Here is a 20,373-nt window from a genome sequence, read left to right on the forward strand (position 1 = left end):
TTATCCCCGTATCATTTTTTTAATTATCTTAATCCAATTTACCACAACATCACCCAGATCCTGATGTGCTGACAAACCGCTCATATTTGATCCCTGTTGTACTTCTCGTTTACTTGCATCCAACTGACTCTGACATCCCCTGTACTCTCTGGCACCGCCCCTTCAGCCACCCTTGGAATCTTGCTACTCCTCCATGGAATGAACTGATCCTGCACCTTCTGTATTATTCCCAGAAATACTTGCCATTGTTGTTCCACTGTCATACCTGCTAGGGTATCACTTTTGACCTGGACTTGCTTTTTGGTTGTATCATAATAAATCCTCCCAGATTAACTTTCATGATTAATTATTTGGGGCAGATGGTGGTAATCATTTGCTATAGCAAATGAGATTAATTAAAAAGTAGCTATAAGACATTAAATGGTTTTTTGGGGGACCTGGTTTGTGTCTATCTTTGCTTTAAACTGAAATTTGCAGTTCCTTTCCACATATTTAATAGACCTGGATGGTGTTGGAATGACAAAAAAAAAATCATGGTACTATTTCCTTCAAATTTATACAATATTCTAATTGTGCTCTTGCAGTTCTTGGAACAATATTCTGTCATTTTGTAACCCAAGATAGTGACAGTTTCAACATACAGACCATAATAATCATCACCAAAGACAGCAAGCTCTCAAATAAACAGACAAAATAAATTGATGCCCCATTTACTTACATAATGAAAAATATTAGCATTATATACATCTGCAATAAATATGACTGATAATATTTTAGCCCCAATTTATTTCAAAATATTTATGTTATCAAGGGTTGTCATCATCATTCCTAATATTAGTTTGGTGAATGAAAATATTTACATTCTTGAATGACTTAAAAAAATATTACTTTACTGCAAAACCCCTGTGGTCGTTTTCACAGGGAGTTAAAATAAATATTTTATTTCAGAATAACAGTGCAGTGTGACAACTGAGTGGAGAATCCCCCCAGAGTCTTGTACATGGAGTAAGGAATGGACTTTACAATGATTAATAGGTTATCCTGGGAATGGATTCTCCAACTGTCAATTTTTCCAATGAAAGCAGAAAATCAGTTGTTACATTAAAACCAGAGAGGGGAAGAAGTTGGATTAATTTGAGAATACTGATATGACCTTACGCGAGATTTATGCGAGACTCCAATTAAATGATTGGATGGTGGGTTTTTTAGTACATTGATTGAACGCTACAGATTTTGAGAGTGCAATGAGATGATGGAAGATTGATTGGTAGGTGGGAATGAAGTGGTGTCCAGAATATGAGGAATTAGATGAAGCAGCCCTTGAGGATGGGAAGGTGTGCAAGGCCCTTGCAGGAAGTGTGATCATTGAGCTAGCCTGATGCAGAAATAAATAGGGCAATGTGCTAGGACACTAGATGAAACACCAATCACTGTACTGCAAAGATAGACACAAAATGCTGGAGTAACGCAGCAGGACAGGCAGCATCTCCAGAGAGAAGGAATGGGTAACATTTTGGGTCGAGACCCTTCTTCAGATGTCAACTAAACCCTGCCCAGACCCTGTACAGCATCATGAGATTTTGCAGATAGATTTGTGTGTGTGTGTGTGTGTGTGTGTGTGTGTGTGTGTGTGTGTGTGTGTGTGGGTGGGGGGGGGGGGGGGGGGGGGGGGGGGGGGGTACAGAAAATGTGAAGAAAAAAAGCAGAGATGCAGTTTGGAGCAAAGATGGGTGAGACTAATCATTTTGGTATTCCAGTTATTTTCCACAAAGGTTACAGTCTATTTCCCCATGAGAGCTTTATAAACCCACTGTCCCATTATGTACAATGAACCATACTTAATGATACTGGGTCATGCTGGCAGATGATGTGATACAATCTTTTTTTAGCATCCTACAGATTAGGTCGAATTGTTAAAATCCCCCATAAATGAAAACTAACAAAAATCCAGTAATGCTGGAATTCTGAAATTAAAAAAACAGAAACTGCTGCAAACATTCAGCAGTTCAGACAGACAGCTGAGATTTTCAACCATTTTCTATTTTTATTTTTACTTAAATTTCTGACCCTGATCTTGGGAGGTGAAGAGAGGTTTTTTTTCTTCCTTGTTTAATGCTGATGCTTGCAATGCAGTTGGTCTTACCATATAAGTGTTGCAGTTTCACCTACAATTGCACTGTTTGAACAATTCAAGCACAGAATCATGCTTGAGCAGCTTATATAGTTACAATAATTCTACCAGTTTGAACATTGAATTCTTATATTGGTTTGTTTTCTGCAGTAAGATGATTTTTACAATAGCTTACCCTTTTAGTGGGTGCACCACTAAACACTGTGGGTGATCAAGTCCATGAATGATAGAAGTCCGCAGGGAGCCATTTAATCTTGCAACATTTATCTGTGCTTCTTCTAAATCTGAACTCGTCCAATATAAGTTTCTAGAAACCCAATCCACTGCAATTGCATGAGCATATGGCAAGTCTAAAAAACAAAGAAAAACATTTGGTACTTGAGCATAGTTGCTCAAAAATCACAAATCAATCTAAAAAAAATGAGGTGGAGCGAGTTGAATGGGATAATGTCTCATTAATGCACTCTGCACCAACTCCGTGCCTTTGTGACAATGAAATTAGGATGTTGTGTTTCATTTCATGGGTGGCACAGTAGCACTGAGATGGAGCTGCTGCCTCACAGTGCCAGAGATCAGGGTTTGATTCGAACTACGAGTGCCGTCTGTGTGGAATTTGTAAGTTCTTCCCGTGATTCTATGTTTGTCTCCGTGTTTGTTTGTGCCTGATTTGAATAAATTCACACACTTTAATTTGCCCTCTTTTGCAGTACAATTTCAACAGCCATTAAAAGAATAAAGGAAAAGGCATTGAGCTCTGGGCTATCAGGGTTAAATCCATGCATGGATAAAGGTCACCTGTTGTATTCACCACCGCATATTAAATTCCACTGATTTCAACAGAACAATGCTATTGACATTTTTTTGTCTACATTACATTTGAACTAATTTTCAATTGATAAATATTCTTTAAAAAGTATAAACAAATCATTACCAATCTTCTGAATTTCCAGAAATAGGTTTGAATCATAAAATCATTTCCTATTTTGTTTCTGCCGTTCTACAAAATTTTACTTCAGAAATACATTTACAACAATTTTTACCCTATATCTTTCTGTGAACACATTGCTCCCAAGCAGTCCCATGTGAATAACACTTTCACATTTAACTCAGTATTGAATGGATTTCAAGCTTGATCGCATCCAACAGCACATCCTGCAGGGGTCACTGAATAGCAAACAAAGCAGCATGATTTTATTTTCCTAACCCATGGTGTATAATTGGCTGCATTCACCATTTAGGATAGATCTAATTTAGATTGAATGCTAAATGGCCTTTGAAATGACCCAACATTTTCTCCAGGGATGGATAAAAATGGCTGGGTTTTCCTCAGACTTGCTAAAACCCATGAGTATATAAAAAACCATCTCCATCATTGCCTTTTTCTAAACCCAATATTTCTGCACAAACAAGAATTATCAGGATAAACTTAATGCACACTCGGGAGTGGCTTCCTTGCTTAAAAAAAGTTTCAACAGTGCAAATCTTTTGCTTGTGTATTAATTTCATTTTTAATTTCTGCTTACCTGCTGAGACCACAGTTTCTATTCCCGTGCCATTTATAAAGGCTCGCTTTATAAATCGCGGCTTTAAATCAGACCAGTAAATTCGCTCCTCTGATGCATCAAAATCAATGGTTTTAACTTGACTGATATCCGGATCAGTAAATGGTGTTATGTAGTTGTAATATGGATTATCAACATCAACTCCACGAATCTCGGAATTTCTTGAATAGATTAAAAATTCCTTTTGCTCTGCACAGAATAATACAATGTTTTAATGTTTACTCCAGCTTCAGTTTAATGGTTGAGTTTTGTTAGTGTTTTAAAAACAAAGCAATATCCAGTAAAATAATCAGACATCATGAATACTTAAATGTTTTCCGTCAATATACCTTGAAACTCCTTACATATGATAATAAAAAAAATCATGGCTACATTGGTACAACTTATTTTTTCCTCTCATTTTATTGAAAGTCTGCAAGGCAAATAACTGAACTTCCATTTAATTAACTTTCAGCAAAAGACTGGTTTGGTTGCTGTGAGGAGAAATATTGAAAATCTATTCAAAAAATACATGCTCAGAAATTCTACAAAGCTTTTGATGAAATGTGGAAGGTGAAGATAAAATTTACTGGAACTGCAAGTTAGGATGCTTATGAATCAATATAATTTAAATACACTAACCAGCAAAGGATTAATCAGCCATCTCTTTCAATATTTATTATTTTGAAGTTTTACATATCTAATGTATGACATGCCAATATATTAAAATTGTGTATTTATAGATTACATTTCAAGACCCGTGAGGAATATCTCAAAGCCATTGAAATGAATTTTGAATTGAAGTCACTGTTAAAAATTGAAGGATAAATCTTGTCCTGCTCATGGGTTGTATGCTCAGTTCCTTGTTCCACTCCTAGTACACACCTGATTTTGTGTTGGCTGAATCAAGAACAATGAGCCTCATGTCATGGTCTCAAGACATGTCACCATATGCCCTGAGACATTAGCAGAACTATTCACCACATGTTATCAGGACTATCAAAGCCACCACAGCCAGACATAAAAACAGGTTTTTTCCATGTGCAGTAGCCCTACTCAATAACCAAAAGTCTGTAGCCTCCTTTAGCTCTGGTATTTTATTTCATTCACATGTTTAAACTATAATGTTTTATTATTAATGTTTAATGTTTTATGTGTCATTCCTTATTGTTACTATATGTTGTGTTGTTACTTGCAAGTGGAGCACCAAAACAAATTCCTTGTACGTGTGCATACTTGGCCAATAAACATTAATTTATTCATTCATTCATAACAATAACAAGACAATATAGATGGTTGTTAGCCGAAGGATGTGAGGGGATGTACAATCTCCTGCTCACAATATAGCTACTTCGAAATGATGGGCACTTTCAAGTTCGTCAGCAATGCATATCACTAGTGACCTAAATTGGTCCCTTCACACATGTGGTGATCATGAAGATTCAGCATGTCCATGAGGATTCTCTTGATCTTCTACAGATGCACTGCAGAAAGTATTCTGATGGGATTCATCGGAACCTGGAATGGCAACTGCTCTGTTCTTAACTGCCTGAACCCGCAGGGCATGGTGAATGCAGCTGTCTGTCACAGACCATCACTTCCTTCCATCCAGTCTATCTTTATGGTACTTTGCACCAATAAGACTGGAAGTATTGTCAAGTATTTTTACCACCCTGTAGTGCTTTGGGCATTACTGGAATAGTGCCTTCCCCACTGCTATCAGACTACCAAACCATTCACTTATTTCACAACCACCTTCTGCAGCCACTTCAGTGTACTCTTATGGGCCTGCCCCACTTATGTATCCTTGGCACGCAAATTACACGACCTCGTGGTCGCGTTGAGGTGCACGGGCGTGCGGGGCTGGGTCCCACGGAGAAGCGCGGTGGGGTATGTAGTTGTGCGCGACATCGCGCGGGGCTCCGAAACTTTTTTTTGCGAACAAAATCTTCGCGTGCCAACGGCCTGTCGCGTAACTGATGGCTAAAGTGGGACAGGCCCAAGACCTTGGCGCAATGCAACGTCTTACCTGCAACAGCAGCAGAAACAGGCAAACGATCGCCAAACTCGGCCTGGGGCTCACGGCTGTGGCGGTCTGGATCCGCCCCCACTTCTACTCCCAGACACGAGGTTGCGTAATTTGCGTGCCAAGGACACGTAAGTGGGACAGGCCCTTTACTCTTATCTTCACCTCATTTAATATTTCCATGATTGTACTTCACTGTTCTTTTGCACTTCAATCTGGCACTTGCATTGTGAACAAGAAATTTATTGTACCCTAGTTCATAGAAACATGGAAACATAGAAAATAGGTGCAGGAGTAGGCCATTCAGCCCTTCGAGCCTGCACCGCCATTCAATATGATCCAAACCCCCTGATCCCTTTAGCCACACGGGCCACATCTAACTCCCTCTTAAAAATAGCCAATGAATTGGCCTCAACTACCTTCTGTGGCAGAGAATTCCACAGATTCACCACTCTCTGTGTGAAAAAAGTTTTTCTCATCGCGGTCCTAAAAGACTTCCCCCTTATCCTTAAACAGTGACCGCTTGTTCTGGACTTCCCCAAAATCGGGAACAATCTTCCTGCATCTAGCCTGTCCAACCCCTTAAGAATTTTGCACGTTTCTATAAGATTCCCCCTCAATCTTCTAAATTCTAGCGTGTACAAGCCGAGTCTATCCAGTCTTTCTTCATATGAAAGTCCTAACATCCCAGGAATCAGTCTGGTGAACCTTCTCTGCACTCCCTCTATGGTAAGAATGTCTTTCCTCAGATTAGGAGACCAAAACTGTATGCAATACTCCAGGTGTGGACTCACCAAGACCCTGTATAACTGCAGTAGAACCGCATATGAACTGATCTGAATCTGGTTGACATGGAAAAGGTTCCTCTTGGTTAACGAGAACTATTCACCACAGCAAAAAGCACAGTGCAAATGTCCTTATCTTCCAACAAGTGGAGCTGTATTGGTGCAATTTGGTGCAAAGGAAAGGGAGTTGAGAGATTATTTGCAAATGATGGTTTTGTCAACTTTCAATGCTATTCAATGAAAACAAATATGCTATTGAGTTGTATGGAAGGAATGATGGGGTTTCTGTCCTTTCATTATACCTATTACACATCATTAATATAATTGGCATGCATGCATGATTGACTTCACTCTCAGCATACCGAAAAAAATACCACTGCTTTGGTTCATGTTTGACTCCAAGTTTGAGTCCAGCTCAAATAAAAACAGCTTTTTTTTTAACAAATATGTTAATAAATAATGCAATCGCCCACAGATGCAAGGCAGGACCTTCACAGTAGTACTACATTCTGAAAATCATTTATCGAGCTATATTTTGATGTGACAGGTTTCAGGCACTTACCATAGCAGTTCTTCTCATCAGGGGCCAGTTTCATTAGATGAGGACACGTACAAGCAGCAGTTCCATTGTAATTAATCAGGCACAAATGAGAACATGGCCCTTTGCCATTATTAGACTCACAAGGATTTGGTGCTGTAATTATAAACACAACTTCAATTAATTATCAAATTTCCCTGTTTCAGTAATTATCCAGCATAAAAGCATAAATAACAATTGAAATATTCCAACTAAAACTGAGATGTTGCCTAGGTAATAAATTGCATAAACGGTGACAGTGCCAGTATGGTCATATGTAGTTTATTAGTCAGAAAATATAAAGTATAGTAAAAGCTCCCATGAATAAATCAGTCATAAAAGGTTATCTTGGAATATCAACCAAATAATTTTTTTTGACCAGAATGCAATGTCAAATAAGATTTTTCCTTACATCAATTTGATCACATCAAATTTATGAAATAGGTACTTTGTAAGTTGTTGGCATTTTTCTTTAAATCATTAACTTTAAAATGATTTTATTCCATTGATCAGTTAATAAAGTTTGTTTAGAATAGGGTGCCAATTAAAGTGCCTATAAAAGCAGTCAGCATATAATGGAGTTATTATGGTAGACAAAAGTGCTGGAGAAACTCAGCGGGTGCAACAGCATCTATGGAGCGAAGGAAACAGGCAACGTTTCGGGCCGAAACTTCACTATTACTTGGTATGCAACAAATGAAAAACTTTTGGCCATTTGTGAATTAGTAATTCATATCATTCAGTGACCATTATCACATAAATTTCCATATCAAGAAAAAAACATATACATAGATAACTGGGAGAAATAAAAATGTGTATTTGTGTACATATCTACAGAACTAAAGTGAAAATAATTCCAGGTGATCGAATTAACAGGTGCAAAAGTTAATTTTTTAAAATCTGCAATGAATTTAGAAAACAATGACAATTCTCAGTTGTTAAGCAATCACCTATGAGGGAAATAGTTAACATCTCAGAATGGAACTGAACTGGCTGAATTTGCATGCATATTATACCAATTGTCACGAGCATATTCAAAAGTGGTCAAAAAACAACTTTGAAGTGTACTCTCTATTTTTCTTACATTCGCACAACAGCAATTTGACAACATATCATTAGTTGCATTTTAATAGGTCAACGTAGGACAAGGGAATCTTTTATGTGCACCAGGCAGAGCAGAGGGTATCTCAGTTTTACATTTCAGCCTGCCACAGGCAGCTATAATATTGCATCATTCCCTCAGTACAAAACTGTATCATGAGCCCTTTCTGATTAAGAATTGATATAATTTCTAGTGAACCATGGATGGCACTAAGGCACCTAATATTCTCCGCCAGATTGGTCACTCCAAAACCACGGGAGAGAGACATGTGGGTCACGTTAAGGAAGGGCAAGGGGCAGAGGCAGGAACGAGTGAGTACTCCAATGTCGGTACACCTCGCAAATAAGTACTCCTGTTTGAGTACGGATGGGGGTGACAGCCTACCCGGGGGTAGTGACAGCGGACGGGCCTCCAGCACAGAGACCGGCCCTGTTGCTCCAAAAGCTAGGGAAAAAAAGAGGGCCATAGTAATTGGGGACTCTATTGTTAGGGGGTCGGATAGGCGATTCTGTGGACGCAGTCGGGAGACCAGGATGGTGGTCTGCCTCCCTGGTGCCAAGGTCTCGGACGTGTCTCAACGCATCCAAGATATCCTTAAATCAGAGGGAGAGGAGCCTGAGGTCGTGGTACATATAGGTACCAATGACATAGGAAAAAAAAGGGAAGAGGTCCTGAAGGGAGGATTTAGGGAGTAGGGAGGAGAGTTAAGAAAAAGGACCAAAAAGGTAACCATATCAGGATTACTGCCTGTGCCACGCGACAGTGAGAGTAGGAATGGAGCGAGGTGGAGGATAAATGCGTGGCTGAAAGACTGGTGCAGAGGGCAGGGATTCAAGTTCCTGGATCATTGGGACTTCTTTTGGGGAAGGTGGGACCTGTACAGAAAGGATGGGTTGCACTTGAACCCGAGGGGGACCAATATCCTAGCGGGGAAATTTGCAAAGGCAGCTGGGGAGACTTTAAACTAGAATGGTTGGGGCGAGGGACTCAAATAGCGAAAGGTAGTAGACAGAATGGGAGGCAGGAAGCAGAAATGGGAAGCACTCGGACACAAGAGGAGAAAGAAAAAAAAGGAAATAAACAGAGAATAAGAGACGGGGGTTTTCTTAAATGTGCATATTTTAATGCTAGGAGCATTGTAAGAAAGGTTGATGAGCTTAGAGTCTGGATAGACACCTGGAAGTATGATGTTGTGGCGATCAGTGAAACGTGGTTGCAGGAGGGCTGTGATTGGAAACTAAATATTCCAGGATTTTGCTGCTTCAGGTGTGATAGAATTGGAGGGGCAAGAGGTGGAGGTGTTGCATTGCTAGTCAGGGAAGATATTACAGCAGTGCTTTGGCAGGATAGATTGGAGGGCTCATCTAGGGAGGCTATTTGGGTGGAATTGAGAAGTGGGAAAGGTGTAGCAACTCTTATAGGGGTGTATTATAGATTGTATTGTAGACCGCCAAACGGGGAACGAGAATTGGAAGAGCAAATATGTAAGGAGATAGCAGATATTATTAGTAAACACAAGGTAGTGATTGTGGGAGATTTCAACTTTCCACACATAGACTGGGAAACACATTCTGTAAATGGGCTGGATGGGTTGGAGTTTGTAAAATGTGTGCAGGATAGTTTTTTGCAGCAATACATAGAGGTACCTACTAGAGGAGGGGCAGTGCTGGACCTCCTGTTAGGAAATGAGATGGGACAGGTGGCGGAGGTATGCGTTGGGGAGCACTTCGGGTCCAGTGATCACAATACCATTAGTTTCAAGATAATTATGGAGAGGGTCAGAACTGGACCTAGGGTTGAGATTTTTGATTGGAGAAAGGCTAACTTTGATGCGATGCGAGATGATTTAAAAGGAGTGAACTGGGACATTTTGTTTTATGGGAAAGATGTAGAAGAGAAATGGAGGACATTTAAAGGGGAAATTTTAAGAGTACAGAATCTTTATGTTCCTGTTCGGTTGAAAGGAAACAGTAAAAATTGGAAAGAGCCCTGGTTTTCAAGGGAAATTGGACATCTTGTTCGGAAAAAGAGGGAGATCTACAATAATTATAGGCAGCATGAAGTAAATGAGGTGCTTGAGGAGTATAAGGAATGTAAAAAGAATCTTAAGAAAGAAATTAGAAAAGCTAAAAGAAGATATGAGGTTGCTTTGGCAAGTAAGGTGAAAGTCAATCCAAAGGGTTTCTACAGCTATATTAATAGCAAAAGGATAACGAGGGATAAAATTGGTCCATTGGAGAGACAGAGTGGACAGCTATCTGCAGAGCCAAAAGAGATGGGGGAGATATTGAACAATTTTTTTTCTTCGGTATTCACCAAGGAGAAGGATATTGAATTATGTGAGGTAAGGGAAACTAGTAGAGTAGCTATGGATACTATGAGGTTCAAAGTAAAAGAAGTACTGACACTTTTGAAAAATATAAAAGTGGATAAGTCTCCAGGTCCTGACAGGATATTCCCTAGGACATTGAGGGAAGTTAGTGTAGAAATAGCCGGGGCTATGACAGAAATATTTCAAATGTCATTAGAAACGGGAATAGTCCCCGAGGATTGGCGTACTGCGCATGTTGTTCCATTGTTTAAAAAGGGTTCTAAGAGTAAACCTAGCAATTATAGACCTGTTAGTTTGACTTCAGTGGTGGGCAAATTAATGGAAAAGATACTTAGAGACAATTTATATAAGCATCTAGATAAACAGGGTCTGATTAGGAACAGTCAACATGGATTTGTGCCTGGAAGGTCATGTTTGACTAATCTTCTTGAATTTTTTGAAGAGGTTACTAGGGAAATTGACGAGGGTAAAGCAGTGGATGTTGTCTATATGGACTTTAGTAAGGCCTTTGACAAGGTTCCTCATGGAAGGTTGGTTAAGAAGGTTCAACTGTTGGGTATAAATGCAGGAATAGCAAGATGGATTCAACAGTGGCTGAATGGGAGAAGCCAGAGGGTAATGGTGGATGGCTGTTTATCGGGTTGGAGGCAGGTGACTAGTGGGGTGCCTCAGGGATCTGTGTTGGGTCCTTTGTTGTTTGTCATGTACATCAATGATCTGGATGAAGGTGTGGTAAATTGGATTAGTAAGTATGCAGATGATACCAAGATAGGGGGTGTTGTGGATAATGAAGAGGATTTCCAAAGTCTACAGAGTGATTTAGGCCATTTGGAAAAATGGGCTGAAAGATGGCAGATGGAGTTTAATGCTGATAAATGTGAGGTGCTACACCTTGGCAGGACAAATCAAAATAGGACGTACATGGTAAATGGTAGGGAATTGAAGAATACAGTTGAACAGAGGGATCTGGGTATAACCGTGCATAGTTCCTTGAAGGTGGAATCTCATATAGATAGGGTGGTAAAGAAAGCTTTTGGTATGCTAGCCTTTATAAATCAGAGCATTGAGTATAGAAGCTGGGATGTAATGTTAAAATTGTACAAGGCGTTGGTGAGGCCAAATCTGGAGTATGGTGTACAATTTTGGTCGCCAAATTATAGGAAGGATGTCAACAAAATAGAGAGAGTACAGAGGAGATTTACTAGAATGTTGCCTGGGTTTCAACAACTAAGTTACAGAGATAGGATGAATAAGTTAGGTCTTTATTCTCTGGAGCGCAGAAGGTTAAGGGGGGACCTGATAGAGGTCTTTAAAATGATGAGAGGGATAGACAGAGTTGATGTGGACAAGCTTTTCCCTTTGAGAATAGGGAAGATTCAAACAAGAGGACATGACTTCAGAATTAAGGGACAGAAGTTTAGGGGTAATATGAGGGGGAACTTCTTTACGCAGAGAGTGGTGGCGGTGTGGAATGAGCTCCCAGTGGAAGTGGTGGAGGCAGGTTAATTGGTATCATTTAAAAATAAATTGGATAGGCATATGGATGAGAAGGGAATGGAGGGTTATGGTACGAGTGCAGGCAGGTGGGACTAAGGGGAAAAAAATTTGTTCGGCATGGACTTGTAGGGCCGAGATGGCCTGTTTCCGTGCTGTAATTGTTATATGGTTATATGGTTATATGAGTAAGGTTATGGAATTTCAGGCCTACAACCGGAGGATGGGTTTAGTTTTCATGTTATAGAGTTTCCTTTTTGATTTGTCTCCCATTTGTGAGTTGGGAAAATTAATGACATTGCAACCAGTCGGGCAAAGAGAATGGTGATGCAGGGAGTTTTGATCCTGGGTGGGCTGGAGGAGGGACAGTCAGCATGTTGTTGTGTATAGACTGGAGGTAGTTTATGGTTAGATTTGACCACAGACAAATTTGGATTTCAAAATCCAACTCCAAGTTTAGACAAGGTTGGAGTTCAGACCAAAACTGGGAAGAAAGGTAGCTAACTTGAGATGGAAAAGCAAATCAAATATGTAGTGATTGGGCTGGAGTGAAGTATATATTTGCAAAACAACAAAGCATCCAAGATGTATCCTGGTGCAAAAAGTTGCATCACTATTGGGAATTTAAATATATGTTAGATTCTTACAACAGCATGCCTATTGCTCATCAGATGGTAGACACAAGGATTGATTAACAAATCTGGGGTGAGGGTGGACCTGTTGAAGGATTGGGAGCTTGTTTTCTAATAGTCCTGGAGAAAGTTACTACCAATGCACCTTTAAGTAAAGTTTCTTCCCACTGGGTACATATCAGACAGCAGGGAGCCTTTCATCTGGGCAGCTTCACAAAGCTGAAAATTATTGAACTGAGCAAGCTGCTACCCTTGAGACTACTGGCCTACTGCCAATTCTCATTTCCCCATTCACAAAGGATATGAGTGTCTCCAGTTCCCTCTATCATTGACTGGTCTTTTTAAGCCTTTAATATAGTTAATATAAAAATATTTTTAAGAATTTAAATTTCAGTTAATTTCTCCCAAAATGTGGTGGTCCAGATTTTGCTGAAAAATATTGGAACATCCATGCATAATTATTGGCGTTTGGTCCACTTGAGTTTCCCACGGTCGAATCCTTGAACAGGTGGCAACTGCTTTTAGCTATTTCTCTGACACATTTTCAACATTAGACTCATTGCGGAGCATAGGAAAGTGAGGTTGTCAAGATTCTCCACCCCTCATTGCAAGCAATCCACTTAAATCACATGCGTGGGAAGGAACTGCAGATGCTGGTTTAAACCGACGATAAACAGAAAATGCTGGAGGTACTCAGCAGGACAGGCAGCATCTTCGAAGAGAAGGAAGAAATGTCACCCATTCCTTCTCTCAAGAGGTGCTGCCTGTCTTGCTTAGTTACTCCAGCATTTTGTGTCTATCTTCCACTTAAATCACATGTTCGATTAAACGTCTCCATTGACTGTGAATGGAAAATTAATGTGCATGTTTGCATTTTTTAAGTTTTTAATGCCTTAAATATATATGTGTTTTAATAATATGAAACAGCAACATAAGCATTCAGGTTTTTGCAACAGTCTAGCCTGTTGACAATCTTTTATCAGTTTAGAGATACAACGGTCACTTCAGCCCATTGAATCCATCACCCATACACTAGCCCTATCCTACACCCAAGGGACAATTTACAGAACCCATTTAACCTACACTGGACTAAGAGGGACCCGTTGGGTCCCTGTCACATGGTCCCCCAACACAATATTCCACCACTCACCCATAGCCCCCATAGGAAGCCTGGTCCCCCCAACGCAACTCGTTCCAGAACGCAATATTCCACCACTCACCCGTTTCCCCATGCAACCCGTTCCCCAAAGCAATATTGACAGCAGACGCGGCCAATCAGTGTGGGGATGTTGCTGGAAGGGGCGTCGCCATCCCGGCGGTGACTGAGAGGCGAGGTGACCATTCTGCGCATGCGCGATTTTTAAGAATTTTAAATGTTAATAGAGGGGAGCCAGTCTACCACGTGACAGAAGGCGGAGGAGTTGCACAGTTTGATAGCCATGGTGAAGAAAGTTTTAGTGTGGCGTTATGTACACTGTCTTGGTGGAACCAGTCTCTGCTGAAGGTACTCCTCAGGTTGACTCATGTGTCATGTTCCCACCAGTGTAGACCAGGCCAAGTTCTTGAAATTAGGTGACAGCATCCCATAGGCTAGGCAGGCCCAGATGACATGACAATGGATGTATTTCTGTCTCTGAGTCCAAAAGGTTGGGTTTAAAACATACTCTAGACGGCACACTTCATTGTCCCCCACCCAAGCTAGAACCAGTCTTTAAAATAAGGTTTATACAGGGGGAGAAGAAAATTGAATTCATAGTGTTGATGCCCATTCATGCCTCTTTCATCAAAATATGTGTGTGTCTAATTAGCCTTGGTTGAAGGCCACATGAAAAGTATTCAGATTTTGTTTAAATGAAGGTACTAATAGAAGCCATCTCCAATATTCTTTGCAAGTGGCCCAAGAATCCCATGTGTGTGACTTGAATTACGTCCTGCTCCAGGGCAGATCATAGTGAGGATGTTTTAAATGTACTGTAATCTGCATTATTCAAAAAGTCTTTGGAAAGTGAAATCCCTGGCAGGCATCGTTTTGATAAATATTTAAGAGTAATTTCAGAAATATTCTCAGACTAAATTACAATATATCTTGGCAATTTCATAGAAGGTCATTGTACATTAGGCTCTTCTTAATGTTGAAATATCAGCAGCCAATGCTTAATCATTGGCTGCTGATATGAACTGCATTTAGACAAAGGGAAATTCGGCCCTGCGAGCCAGCACCGCCATTCAATGTGGTATGGCTGATCATCCCCAATCAGTACCCCGTCCCTGCCTTCTCCCCATATCCCCTGACTCCGCTATTTGTAAGAACCCTATTTAGCTCTCTCTTGAAAGTATCTAGTGAACCAGCCTCCACTGCCCTCTGAGAGAGAGAATTCCACAGGCTCACAACTCTTTGTGTGAAAAAGTGTTTCCTCATCTCCGTCCTAAATGGCTTACCCCTTATTCTTAAACAGTGGCCCCTGGTTCTGGACGCCCCCAACATCGGGTACACGTTTCCTGCCTCTAGCGTGCTCAAACCCATAATAATCTTTTAAGTTTCAATAAGATAACCTCTCATCCTTCTGAACTCTAGAGTATACAAGCCCAGCCGCTCCATTCTCTCAACATGTGACAGTCCCGCCATCCCGGGAATTAACCTTGTAAACCTACACTGCACTCCCTCAATAGCAATAATGTCCTTCCTCAGATTAGGGGACAAAAACTGCACACAATACTCCAGGTGTGGTCTCACTAGGGCCCTATACAACTGCAGAAGGACCTCCTGCTCCTATACTCAATTCCTCTTGTTATGGAGGCCAACATGCCATTTACTTTCTTCACTGCCTGCTCTACCTGCATGCTTACCTTCATTGACTGATGAACAAGGACCCCCAGATCCCATTGTACTTCCCCTTTTCCCAACTTGACACCATTTAGATAATAATCTGCCTTCCTGTTTTTGTTACCAAAGTGGATAACCTCACATTTATCCACATTAAACGGCATCTGCCATGCATCTGCCCACTCACCCAACCTGTCCAAGTCATCCTGCATTCTCATAGCATTCTCCTCACAGTTCACACTGCCACCCAGCTTTGTGTCATCTGCAAATTTGCTAATGTTACTTTGAATCCCTTCATCAAAATCATTGATGTGTATTGTCAATAGCTGCGGTCCCAGCGCCGAGCCTTGTGGTACCCCACTACTCACCGCCTGCCATTCTGAAAGGGACCCGTTAATCCCTACACTTTGTTTCCTGTCTGCCAACCCCTTCTCTATTCATGTCAGCACTCTACCCTCAATACCATGTGACCTACTTTTGCCCACTAATCTCCTATGTGGGACCTTATCAAATGCTTTCTGAAAGCCCAGGTACACTACATCCACTGGCTCTCCCTTGTCTATTTTCCTAGTTACATTCTCAAAAAATTCCAGAAGATTAGACAAGCATGATTTCCTCCTCATAAATCCATGCTGACTCAGACCGATCCTGTTACTGCTATCCAAATGTGCCGCTATTTCATCTTTTATGATTGAATCCAGCATTTTCCCCACCACCGATGTCAGGCTAACTGGTCTATAATTCCCTGTTTTCTCTTTCCCGCCTTTCTTAAAAAGTGAGATAACATTAGCTACCCTCCAACCCACAGGAACTGATCCTGAGTCTATAGAACATTGGAAAATGATCACCTCTGCGTCCATGATTTCTAGAGCCACTTCATTAAATACCCTGGTATGCAGACCATCAGGCCCTGGGGATTACCATTTCCTTCCTAATGTGGATTTCCTTCAGTTCCTCCGTCATCCTAGATCCGTTGTACTTCTTCTCTTTTATCTTTAAACTGTCCCTGACATCCCTTGTCAGCCACGGTCATCCCGTATTCCCCTTGGAATCTTTCTTCCTCTTTGGAACAAACTGATCATGCACCTTCTGTGTTATTCCCAGAAATACCTGGCCATTTTTGTTCCACTGTCATCAATTTTTAAACACTGAAATTGATTCAATTTCAGTACATACACAGTCTCTGTGTTTTTGCAATAGTTGTTCTAAATATCTTTGGTTGCCAAAAGGATCAATGGCGAAAAACAAAAAACTTATGCATTTGTGACTTGCAGATATTCTAGCTTTTAAATTTTTTCATTTGGGTCAATTGACTTTCAAAGAAACAACCTAAACCACAATCTAATTAAGTGTTTAACCTATTCTAAATCAGATTCAGATTCAGATTCATTGTCAGTGTACAGTACAGAGACAACGAAATGCAGTTAGCATCTCCCTGGAAGAGCGACATAGAATATGATTTCAATAAATAAATCTATTTACATGCATACAGTCATAGTGTTTTTCCTGTGGGAGGAGTGTCCAGGGGGGGGGGGATGATTGGCAGTCACTGAGGTACATTGTTGAGTAGTGTGACAGCTGCAGGGAAGAAGCTGTTCCTGGACCTGCTGGTCCGGCAACGGAGAGAACTGTAGCACCTCCCGGATGGTAGGAGGGGTAAACAGTCCATGGTTGTAGTGAGAGCAGTGCTTGGCGATACTGAGCGCCCTTCGCAGACAACATTTGATAAATAAACATTTGATAGTGATAATTACTAGAGCTTTGCATACTTTTTGCTACTGTTTTTAATGTTCCTTATTAAAACCATAATCTAAAACAGAAGGATCAAAATTACTTGCAACCAATATATATCAACAACTGAAACATATTTCTATAAAATAGTGCCATCAACAAATATTTCTATAGAAACTTTACTAAAGGGAAAGGTGTTTTCTATGAAAGAAAATAGTAGCAGGTTTAGGCCATCCATTGTACCTTTAAGAGACTTAAATATATGGCAAAATCCAGCTTCAGAGAATTGTGGTTATAATAAGGCTGAAATACTTTATGATTGATCCAAACCACACACAGTATGCTAACTAATGCCCCAAGCCTGCGGTTAGCAACCATTTGCCTAAACAAAATATGGACACAAAAAGCTGGAGTAACTAAGGGGGACTGACATCATTTCTGGAGAGAAGGAACAGGTGACATTTCGAAACGTCACCCATTCCTTTTCTCCAGAGATGTTGCCTGTCCCACTGAGTTACTCCAGCTTTTTGTGTCTATCTTTGGTTTAAACCAGCATCTGCATTTCCTTCTTACATATTTGCCAAAACAAACCTTATTATACAGGTGCACAACCTTTTATCCGACGATCCAAATAACGAAAACCTCCGAATAGCGAAAAAAATTTCGGTCCTTGAAGAAAGGTCCTTGAAAATGTTCACCGAGGGCGGCCCGCAGAGGTGACAGCGGAACCTCCGGTCGGTCCCGGTCCTCGAAGAAAGGGGAACTAAATCCCCATTCATAAAAGAAAAGGTGAGGGTATATTGCGCGGGAGGGTTAATAATTGACAATATGCTGCTGCCTGTCCGAGATCCCAGAGACCCACAGCCAGCAGCAGCCCAGCCCCGTTCCAACTACAGAGGAAAACTGCAAACTGGCCGGAGACGTCAGGACCACCAGAAGCCGCTCCCCGAGCTGCGCCCCCTCATCGGGACACCGACCCCCAGGCCCACTGCAAGCACGGAGATCCCAGATCAGCAACTCCAGCCCAGCCCCGCTCCAACTCCAGAGGAACACGCTCCCCGTATGGACAGAAGCTGATGGTGTGCAAGGGCCGTCTTGTTCTTGGGGTGGCGCAGCTCGGGCTGTGGGCGAACTGCCACTTGTCGCCGTAGCGGCCCATCGGGGAGCGGATTCCTCTGGAGTTGGAGGGGGAGTGGGGTATTGTGCTATTTGATGGCCCCCTGCTATCCCAGGGACAGGGAGACAGGACGTTCACCGAGGGCGGCCCGCAGAGGTGACAGCGGAACCTCCGGTCGGTCCTCGAAAAAAGGGGAACTAAATCCCCTTCATAAAAGAGAAGTGGAGGGTATATTGCCCGGGAGGGTATATCGCCTACCTGGAAGAAACCGGACATTTTTTCCAGGATGTCGTCTGCACACCAAAGCTCACCAGTTTATGTTTAAAGTTTTACATAACGTTTATCTCGTCTTTATTATTTATTCGGGGGATTCAAGAATCCCCGAGCTAGGCCGCCTATGTATCGTGAGTCCGTGGGAACTCTTTAACTCAGGGAGGCAGCAGCAGATTGTCGCTCCCTTCAGTTTCCCAGCGACAGTCACCTGCCACGGGAGAGAGATCATGCACTGTTGTAGGTCTCCTTTGCACGTCGGTGTTTCTGTCTTTCTCCACTCATTGTTGGCCCCATCTGTCACCACCCCCATCTACACCCCTCTGCTTCCCGGCCATGTGTGTGACCCCTTCCCTCCCCTCTCCAGCTCCCCGCTCATTGCACCGGCGCGGGGGCTTTGTACTGTCTTCACGTCGGCGATGGCAGCAGATCGGTGCGAGTCACCGGAGACGTCAGGACCAATTGGACGTCGAGCACCAGGCCCACCGCAAGCACGGAGAACCCAGGCACCCACAGCCAACAGCAGCCCAGCCCAGCCCCGCTCCAACTACAGAGGAACCTGGGTTGCGGATGACGGGGCGCAGCTCGGGGCGTCGTAGGGGCCCATCGGGGAGCGGGTTCCTGTTGGTCCTGACGTCTCCGGCCACCTGCCATCCTCCGGGAACTGTACCGCCCTTGCAGGAGAGTGGGGTTGTTTGCAGTTGCAGAGGGAGGGGGCAAGGGCGGTACAGTTCCCAGTCTCAGCTCCAGTCCAGGGGGGTGGCCGGAGACGTCAGGACCAACAGGACAGCGACCCCCAGGCCCACTGCAAGCACGGAGATCCCAGAGACCCACAGCCAGCAGCAACTCCAGCCCAGCCCCGCTCCAACTCCAGAGGAACACATAGGGGCAGAAGCTGATGGTGTGCAAGGTAAGTCTTGGGGTGGCGCAGCTCGGGCTGTGGGCAAACTGCCACTTGTCGCCGTAGCGGCCCATCGGGGAGCGGATTCCTCTGAAGTTGGAGGGGGAGGGGGGTATTGTGCTGTTTGATCGCCCCCTGCTATCCCAGGGACAGGGAGACACAGCGGCTTTTTAGACTGGTGGGCAATCACTTCCAAAGTTCTGCCCACACAGTCAGTACACCTCTCCTACACTGCATTTCATACAAACATTTATTCTGCAAAAAAAAACCACATTGAAGACTCAAGCTCGCGACCGAGTAACTGCCGGGATCAAGACGCAAACTCGCGACCTTAGATCGCCTAAGGGCATGTAGCCCCGCTAGGGTGACATGAGTGCGGGAGGTGATTCAACGCTGCGGGCACATTTACAAATTGAGGAATTCATTCAACACACTGCACTTCATACAAACATTTATTCTGCAAAAAAAAACCTACATTGAAGACTCAAACTCGCGACCGAGTAACTGCCGGGATCAAGGCGCAAACTCGCGACCTTGCGGATATGAGCCGAGCACTCTACCACTGAGCCAGCCATTAAAATCTACGCTAAAAAATTTCCATTCCGAAGACCGACAAATTCTGAATTACGAAAAGTGTCTGGTCCCAAGGCTGTCGGATAAAAGGTTGTGCACCTGTAATAACTTTCATCAAAATTAGCTAACCGCCAGTTTAAAGTCTTTAAACAGTGCTTTTTTTTTAAAATATATATCAGCCGGGGTCTTTTTAGCTCATGAAATGCATCATTGTACTTACATGGGGAACTATAATTGACTTAATCATTGTTTATTTGATAGCTTGACTGATTTTGCTTTATTGCGTTAGTCTTGGGACATGTTATTAGAAGATTGCTAGTCCAAGCAGATGAGCACA

The 20,373-nt window shown here is 42.3% G+C and overlaps 1 protein-coding gene across 1 annotated transcript in view; it reads right to left on the reverse strand.

Annotated features, from left to right (window-relative positions):
• LOC129699151 (low-density lipoprotein receptor-related protein 1-like) overlaps window positions 1-20,373 on the reverse strand; it is an 877,455-nt gene that overhangs the window by 502,725 nt on the left and 354,357 nt on the right. Inside the window, exons 22-24 of the mRNA XM_055638819.1 lie at window positions 7,046-7,177; window positions 3,655-3,882; window positions 2,307-2,481 (exon numbers count right to left, since the gene is read on the reverse strand). Coding sequence (XP_055494794.1) covers window positions 2,307-2,481; window positions 3,655-3,882; window positions 7,046-7,177 — 535 coding nt within the window. The remainder of the gene's footprint in view (window positions 1-2,306; window positions 2,482-3,654; window positions 3,883-7,045; window positions 7,178-20,373) is intronic.

This window comes from Leucoraja erinacea, chromosome 7 (assembly GCF_028641065.1).
Source record: "Leucoraja erinacea ecotype New England chromosome 7, Leri_hhj_1, whole genome shotgun sequence".
Classification (NCBI taxonomy): Eukaryota; Metazoa; Chordata; class Chondrichthyes; order Rajiformes; family Rajidae; genus Leucoraja; species Leucoraja erinaceus.